Source organism: Scomber japonicus, chromosome 10 (assembly GCF_027409825.1).
Source record: "Scomber japonicus isolate fScoJap1 chromosome 10, fScoJap1.pri, whole genome shotgun sequence".
NCBI classification, from domain to species: Eukaryota; Metazoa; Chordata; class Actinopteri; order Scombriformes; family Scombridae; genus Scomber; species Scomber japonicus.
This window is the reverse complement of record NC_070587.1, coordinates 10102719-10111515: the sequence shown is the minus strand read 5'-3', so window position 1 is coordinate 10111515 and position 8797 is coordinate 10102719. Positions and strand designations below refer to the sequence as shown.

Sequence of the window (8797 nt, the reverse complement as noted above, 5' to 3'; positions counted from 1 at the left end):
AAGCTGTTAACGTGTCATGACGACGAGCTGAAGGCTGCAGCAGTGTGCGTTGCGTGCGTGAGTGTGTGCGTGTGTTTGTGTGTGTGTGTGTGCGTGCGTGTGTGCTGGGTTACAGGCTGACAGTGCAGAGTGGTTGGTGGGTGTGCGGGAATGCAATTGCGTGGCCATTTTCATGTGGCCAGAGGAGGAGGTAAAACAGCACAGGATCTCATTGCGGTTCATAATAGGCGACTGGGGAGGGCTATTTAGACGCTTAATAAAATGGCGACGACTTGGCTAAAGTAGGCTGCTGGTAGGATTTTTAGGGATCAGCTCAAAAGTTCCGTCCCTTAAAGTCGTGTAGATTTCACGAGAAAAGGAGGCTGCTTTAAAGACTTGCCAAAAACTTAACGTCGAGCTGGTAATGTATTATTTTAACAAATATTGACTTGAAACTAAGTTTTCCCCAACTAATGTAGAAGTAAATATAACACTACATCTTATATTAAATACAGCAAAACATATAGTTTTATGTACATAGGCCTACATATTTAATTCACATAACAAAATACAGTGATAACAAAATATATACATTTTATTTTCATTATCATTATTATTAGGGCCCAAGCACTATAGCTACAGTGTGAAAGTCCTATTGTAGCCTAATCATAGAGATTATTATTATTATACAAAACAAACGCCTAAACGTGCCCCAAAGCTCACGAAAATTTGCACGCACATCAGACCTGGTGAAAAATTTGATATTTTATGGTTAGCCAAAATGGCCTTGGCAGCATGGCTTAATAGCGCCCCCTAACGATTTCCATGCCTCATACTTTAACAGACTTGTCCTAATGATTTAATCCAACCGACTTCAAATTCACTCAGAAACATCTTGAGACATTGGAGGTGAAAATGTATCAAAAACTTTAATTAGGGATCTGGTTTGGCCGTGGCAGCACAGACAATTTCCTTCGCCATTCGATCCTTTGCCATAAAGCAGGAAGTGCTAATAACTCCTACAGAAATCGTCTGATCTAAACCAAATTAGTCACACATGTAGAGGGTCCCGCCCTGAACACGTCTACTACTGGATGCAATAACGCCCCCTAGAAAATAAAATAAAAATTGAGCCCCTCGACTCAGATTGACAAATTTGTGATTTTAGCGCTGTTTGTTTCCATTTGACCTTTAAGATGCGTCGTGGCTTCGTCTTGATCATTCTTGGCGGGGCGGGGGAGATTGGGCCCGGTCATCGCTGCTTGCAGCTTTAATTACTATTGTTATTGTATTATTTGGTGCTCACAGCTGTTTGTAGGTTTATATTCATGGCTGAATTAACTCACAGTGGGGTTCAGGACAAACAACTACCCTAATGCCCCCTTCCCTGGTGTGTGTTCACTGCCATCAACAAATACTCAACACAAACACAAACTGCAGACTACTGTGTATATGACAGCATCAGATTTCACATGATGCAGGACTGATGCAGACAATATTATTAGTATTGATATTGTGCTGTAGTAGGGCATATTCAAAAATTTAGAGCACATTTTGTAATCCATTTGATTATTACAAAGCAAATTACATACAGTGAACTTGGAGCCCTTGGAGTCTGGGTCAGTTTACTGCTTTGCCTGGCAGGTAATCAAGCCTTGCATACACATCGCCAAATTAACTTTTATAGGATGGCGCATGGGCAAAGGTTTTGCTGAGCCCATATTAATCTCTCCCTAGCCCTCATCTCCCACATTTTATTTGTTTATGTGCCATGTCAAGTGCCCATCAAGACCTAGAAAATAACTAATACAATTAGTTTGAGACATTTTGATTAAAAACTACTTTTAAGAATATGCATAGTGGGAGCACAATATAAACTTTTGAGAGGACAGGCCTTGAAATAAATTTAGACAGAGACTAAGTAACCTGGTAATGCAGGACTCACATTAGTTAATGTGCTTTATATGCATGACGTATTTGTCAAATTACATACAACCAGTTTACAGACAGTGAACTTAGGCCTTTTTCAGGGTGGTTGGAGCAGTTGCCTCCTCTACCTGCTTGGTAAACCTGCCATGCCCATATATTTCATAAACAGACTTTTTACTTTAGGCTATATTGGGCTTGTTTCTACTGCCATGTCATGTGTGTAACTGAATAAGTTAGAAATTAAATGAAGCTGTCATAGTTTAAATGTGTCAGAGTCTGATATAACTCCATTTTCTCCTCAGTTGTTGTCGCCTCAATCGAGCGACCTGATTGGCTACAGAGAATTGGGATGGCGTTGCGTCACTTCCTGCTCAGTGCTGCATGATGGCGGTGTCCATGGCAGGTCTGGCACATTGACTTGGAGTGGAGGTGCACAGCTTACGCTCTGCTCAACCTGTTCTTGGGACGTATGTCAATAGGAGATATTAACATAAATCGTCACCACTTAATCTTTAATGCACTGACTCGCAGGTAAACGCTCATTTGCTGTAATAGCTCAGCAAACAGCTAACATTGCCTGTAGAAATACGTGCCTCCAGCAGCTAGCGGCTAAGTGTTTACGCAAGGTTAAAGGACACTGCTGGGTGTATTTGTGCATTATTTGTCTCTTGTGCATGACATGTAACCTTATTTCACTTTGTCCTCCTTACTGTAGATCATGGCCCTTCACAGACTGTCCTTCAGACTACGGCAGACGGTAAGTTAGCTGTCAACAGTATGTGTCTGGTGCTAATGCGTTGGGAAGCTGTGAATACGTAATGTTAACCCTGACAGCGCTGTTATAGGACAAATTGTTATCTTTCGTTTAATGTTTCACAGTTTTACAAAGTCCGCCTAAACAATAGCCAGGTGCCCACATCAGCACTGGAACAGTTTTTCACTTCACACTTGTTCATACTGACCATTAAAACATCCACTCTGAATGTCCATTCAATGTAAGTGATTGGGGACAAAATCCACAGTCCAATTTGAGGCCTCAATCGTTCAAGTTGTTCAAATCAAGTGTTCCAAACATACAGATTTTTTTTAATACAAATGTCCTCTCTTTTTGTCTCTATACTCCTATTGCTGCTCAACAGGAATACACAAAGGGGGAATTTGTGTTTAAAAATATGTTAATTGTGGAAGATATCCACTTGATTTGACCTCATTAGTTTCACATCAAATTTTGTATGCATTTTTGCCCAAAGAGATTTTGACCCCCATCACTTATATTGAGAGTGCATTAAGAAAGGATCTTCTAATTGTCATTATGAACTGCAGGAATTATTGCTGTGATCAACACCTGTTTCAGTGTTTCTATGGATACCTGCCTGTTGTTTTTAAGACAGGGCCTATGAACCTATTTTTAAGACTCTTGTTTGAAAATTGTATAGAGAAATGGTCCAAAATATTAAACATGCTGCAAACATTTTTCACCCAGTGCAAAAGTCACCCTCAACATGCCCGATATCCCAGTCTGCTCAACATGACAGATGATTGTAAACTACAGTACATGATTACATATAAGGAAGTTTGACTTGGCTTTAGGACTGCAGTTATTAATTCTTTTCATTACTGAGGTCTATAAAATGTCAGAAAATGGTGAAAAATGTCATCCTCAGATGTCTTGTTTTGTCATTTTGACTTACCAGCAATTCATAACCCAGAAATATTCAGTTTATTATTAGACTAAAGAAAGAAGGAATTCGATAATTGGGACTTTTCTTCTCTTTAAAAAATGACCCTAAACAATTACTGATTATCAAAATAGAACTAAATGAGTAATCAAGTAATCACTTTTGTTTATGGCTTACCACCAATTTGTTATATTTATATGTGATATATTATGTTGTGATGCAGTATTATTTGTGTTACCTGCCCATGTTAGCTGTGTGCTATTGGGTTTATGACACTTAAATTAAAGTATTCAATCATTCACTCTAAACTTTTGCAGGTAACACATGTGCGATCCCTTCACACCAGCACGTGTGGCCAACAGCATGAGGCTGTGGCTGAAGTGTCAGAACCTGAGCCCTTCTCGGTCTTCAGAACACATGAGAATGATCCAGTAAGTGAATCTGGCTTCACCAGTTTCAAGACCGCTTTCATTAGCAACAGAGTGAACGCACATTACAGCATCTTGTTTGTTGCTGGTGTATTATAATCATAACCAATTGTCTTTGTCTAATCTTTGTTTCCTTCTAGGCATGTCAGTCACAGAAACATATTGGACAATATTACACTGTACCCCAAGCACACATCCGTACCCTCTTCCCTCAAGGCCTCCCCTGGCGCTATGAACAGCAGGTTGGTTCTTTTTATGTTTTGTTCACGCAAACGTATAATTCTTTTTAGATTTACTGGCTCATCTCTTGTGGTCTGACTCAACAAGTTTTAATATAATAGAAAAGTGAAAAAGAACGTGTAGTGAGTTTTATGTATCCTTTCAGGTGAAGACGTTCAATGAAGCCTGTATGATGGTGAGGCAGCCTGCGCTGGAGGTCATGTCTTACCTGAAGAAAACAGACAGCAGCAAACCTTCTCTTCGATATGTATTCTGTATCCTTTAAAACATCTGTTCACACACACAAGCATGCAGACAAACATACTCTTCTTCCAAGGATTCTGCAGCTTTAAAAGCATTGAATTCAGCCCCCCTCAAAAAAAAGACCATACAAAGTAATAAAAAGTATCACATTTGGAATATTTTTCTATAAACAGTTATAATTTTTGTTTTGACAGTCGAGAGACGTTCTACATCTATAAACTACAAATGAAACTGGTGCAACAGGTAATTGTGCTGCAGAAAGCTGTGACATCTTTTTTTTTTTTTTTGGTGGAGTTGCAGTTAGCACCATCAGACCTGTAGCACACGATGTTGTTGCTGCTCTCTACAGTTGCCAGGAAGTTCATCAACTCATAATGGGAAGTGAAAAGTTATAGCAAAAACTTCAATTACTTACTTCAATTTGTTAACCCATCCATCAATTTTCTACCACTTAAATGGGTCCAGGTCATAATTAATTGAGTAATTATATTACTAGAATTATCATATATTACCATATCATATATTTTTATTGAAAAGTGATATTAAAAAGTCCTAAATATAAAAACTCTGTTCTTCTCTTGATGCTCCTGATAAAACGTTTATTAACCTTTATGAAGTTGATCAGATGGATTAAAAGGAAGTGGAAAGACGATTTCTCTCTGCCACACAGTCCACTATTGCTACACACAAGGATGGTTGGTGCTGCATATACCTGATGGTGAGACACACACACACACACACACACACACACACAAAATCACAACCACAATCACACACACCTGTTAAGCATAGCAGAAACATAGAACATAGAAACCATCCTACATCTACTCTGTGTTTGCTTCAAACAGCCCACCGCTGGGTGAAGAACTGTAAGGAGCTGCTGCCTTCATCCTATAACACCTCTCGTTTTGACCAACCGTTACAAGCCACAGAATGGCTGCGGAACTTCAGAACCACCAACCAGCATTTCCTTTCAAAGGTAATGATTTGTATATGGCTGCCTTTGTGAGAATCAAACAGACTACATTTACATGGGCTGCGTTCTGTGATATGAAGCTACTTAATAAGAAGACAAATCAAGACTTGTGAAGTGTAAAATGTGTCACATTCTTAACAAGCACATTTATAAACTATAAATGTGCCTTCACTGTGTTTTCACAGCAGTTTATGTTGCATGCTGATACACATAAAACAACTGAACTGCTTAATGACACCACCTGAATGTATTTACCCTCATGCACCGCTGTAAAAGAAGAGTTTGAATTACAGAATCTCTGCATATCACAGTAGCAACTAGCAAACAGTGTGTGTGGTTTATTATATGAGGGGTATTCTGATGTTATAATAAAATGAATAAGTACTCAGTCAGGCTCTGCTCTACAGAGTGTGAATACAAATATGAGTAGAATATTTATATGCAATACATTTTAGTCTAAAAGCTGTGAAAGAATAAGATAAATGGTATAATTAGAGCATTATCTAACTGTGATTGAATTGGTTTTTGATAAATAAACTTGAGAAATTTTCCTGTACACACATTTTGTTTTAAAACAAGGAACACACATATTCTCACATGGTATTATTGTAAAAAGAAAACTACTTAAAAACTGTTGGTTGAGATATAAATTGAAATGATTTGTGTCATGGAAGAAACTAAAGCATTTGTAGCTTCCTGTTAACCTAAGATCTTATATTTTACAAGACACACAAGACCTTGTGTAGGAACTTAAATGAAAACCTCTTCAATGAAACTGCACTGTTTCCTTCCCAGATAAAGACAACGAAACGCTACGTGTGGACAAAGAGGGAGTTCACAGAGGAAGGAAGTCTGCTCGGAGAGCTGGTGGATCAGGTGAGTCTTGGAAATCACAACTTGGCTTATTGATTTTTCTGCTTCCAAGTATTTCTTCTGTGTTCTTTGGGAATGCAGATGGTTTATCTTCCCTTATTAGACCGTTTCATCAGTTTCTTTTATTTTTTCTACCTTTTCTTTCCCTCTGCCCAACTGATTTCTCCACGGGGATCATTAAAATTTCATCTTTCACCTTGTCTGTGCTTAGTGGTGATCAATGGTCGATGGAATGAGCACAGTGATGGATCAGTGCAATATTTTTGTACTACACACAGACAAAGGCGAAAAAAGAACACTGTGAATTTCTCACTTTGTCTAATCAGTCATTTTGCTCTGCTATCATTTGCTCTAAAATAAGGAAAACTCACAGACATATTGCACCTGACTTGACATAGAAATTAATATTTAGCTGCTGACTGTTGCTTGTTGTAGTTTTAATGTGATTAGATTGCATATTGAAGGATTTCCCTACATACTGCATTGCATTTCTTTGCCGTAGGGTATAAATCGTGCGAAGAGTGGCAGTGATGTGGTGGGGGCGGTGATGAAGGAGCTGAGGCAGCAAAGTGGGCAGCCAGGGTCAGACTTTCGCCTGGCCGTGGCTGTGGATGGTGTCAACGCCCTGTGGGGAAGATCCACGATCATGAAAGAGGATAAGAGCGCTGTGAGATAACACATTCACAATCCTGTCATTCCTCATAGTTGTCTTCATGCTTTCCCTTCAGTTCTCACAGATCTCATGTGTGTCTCTTTTTCACTGTCATCAGGCGGATCCAGAGGAGCTCACTTTGGTTTATAACCTGAGGAAGCTGATGAAAAGCGACTTGGTGAGAACAGCACCTCAAAGATGTCGCCCACAGTTGCATGACAGTACTTTATTATATAATATTATATCTCAGACTTTTTTGTGGCCTTAATATTCACCTTCTTGTCTCAGGTTGGAGGTGCCATCATCACGGCTTTGTCTCAGACTGGCGCTCTCTACAAATCGAAATCTGACTACTTGCCTCAAGAGCTGCTGGGAGAGGTCAGAGATCATTATACTGTACTCTGTTATCTGTAACACTTGCCCTCGAGCTCCGACAGCAGATCAGTCTTGTCCTCTCTTTTTTAACTTTGTGCATTAGTCAGGAAATTGCAAAGCTGACCTCCACACTGCACCATTCAACTCTGTTACTTTTGTAGACAATATCTCAACTTTTTGTTGTCTGTGAACAACTAAACAGGCAGACTTTCTAGTAACATTGCCAGCAGGAAATAGATACATGTGACATTTGTCAACATAGGATGAGTCTCATCCTTTTCTTTGCACATAGAGGCCTTTTCTCTGTACCAACTGGGCTGTTTGGAACAGGGGGGGGGGGAGTACATAAGCAAAGCTTTGCCCGAACAGACACATAAACAAAATTTAATTCTCCAATTTGTCCGAACTGCCCCCGTACTGCTCCTTTGTGTCGAAGACACTGATGCACAATGTTGTGGTTTGAAGCAATATTTTTGTGGACATTTTTGTCATCTCCATGTCTCAAGACGATTTTTCTCACCTCTTCCACCTCTTCCACCTCTTCCACCTCTTCCACCTCTTCCACCTCTTCCACCTCTTCCACTTATGCTGGAAGATCAAAGTAGGGTCAAGAAACATTTTTGTGTTACATGATAAAATACAATATGTTAATGTTATTGCATAATATTAAGCTCTTGACCACTGACTATGTGGGCTTGATTTCAACTTGCGTTACACATTAGGTTAAGCCATATTTTAAAATATACAGTATTGATTTCTCCCCCTCTTTTCAGAAATATATAAATATTGACCTGACCTGTGATACATTTCATTCCATTTTTCAATAATTTCTTTGGAAACAAGTTTATTGTCTGTGTGCTGCTAATGTGTGCATATGTATTAAACATTTTCCGAAAATTAAATGTTTCATTTCACATACAAACATACCTTTTATGAGAATAATGGGCTCTGTGTTAAACTCAGCTGATGCGTACAGGTGTGTCCCTTATATTGACTTTCTATCTGTGTGTTTGCTCATCAGAAAGGGTTTGACAGCATGGACCCATTCATCCCGGTGTCAGTGCCCGTCTACAGCGAGAAGGAGTTTGAGAGTTGTTACCTCTACTATATGGACCGCCAGTGGCTACAGCATCCACAGAGTAAGTGTTGATGCTAAAAAACCCAAAACAACACACAAAATGCAAACATTCATATGATTGTGTTTTAATCACTTTCTATCTTTACCAGGCAGAACAGAGGAAGGGAAGAAAGAACTCATCTTCTTGAGCAACAGAAATCCGTGGATGTTTGAAAAAATTTGTGGCCACTTATGAAGTCACAGAAAGACTTAAATCACACACACACACACACACACACACACACACACACACACACACACACACACACATATCAGTGGAAATACATAAACAAATGTCTGTCTATA

The 8797-nt window shown here is 39.2% G+C and overlaps 1 protein-coding gene across 1 annotated transcript; it reads left to right on the top strand.

Annotated features, from left to right (window-relative positions):
• Window positions 1-2292: 2292 nt before the first annotated feature.
• Window positions 2293-8758, top strand: dap3 (death associated protein 3). Its single transcript, XM_053327161.1, has 13 exons — window positions 2293-2439; window positions 2624-2665; window positions 3905-4018; window positions 4156-4257; window positions 4401-4509; window positions 5124-5216; window positions 5347-5477; window positions 6270-6350; window positions 6850-7014; window positions 7118-7177; window positions 7288-7377; window positions 8396-8513; window positions 8602-8758. Exons 2-13 carry the CDS (start codon window positions 2627-2629, stop codon window positions 8685-8687), a joined length of 1188 nt encoding a protein of 395 aa, XP_053183136.1. The 5' UTR covers window positions 2293-2439; window positions 2624-2626; the 3' UTR covers window positions 8688-8758.
• The last annotated feature ends 39 nt before the right edge of the window (window positions 8759-8797 follow it).

Coding starts and splice junctions, on each gene's coding strand:
- dap3 (XM_053327161.1), top strand. CDS start 2,627: ATGGCCCTTCACAGACTGTCCTTCAGACTACGGCAGACG. Junction 7,015..7,117: donor TGAAAGAGGATAAGAGCGCT/GTGAGATAACAC, acceptor CACTGTCATCAG/GCGGATCCAGAGGAGCTCAC. Junction 7,178..7,287: donor AGCTGATGAAAAGCGACTTG/GTGAGAACAGCA, acceptor TTCTTGTCTCAG/GTTGGAGGTGCCATCATCAC.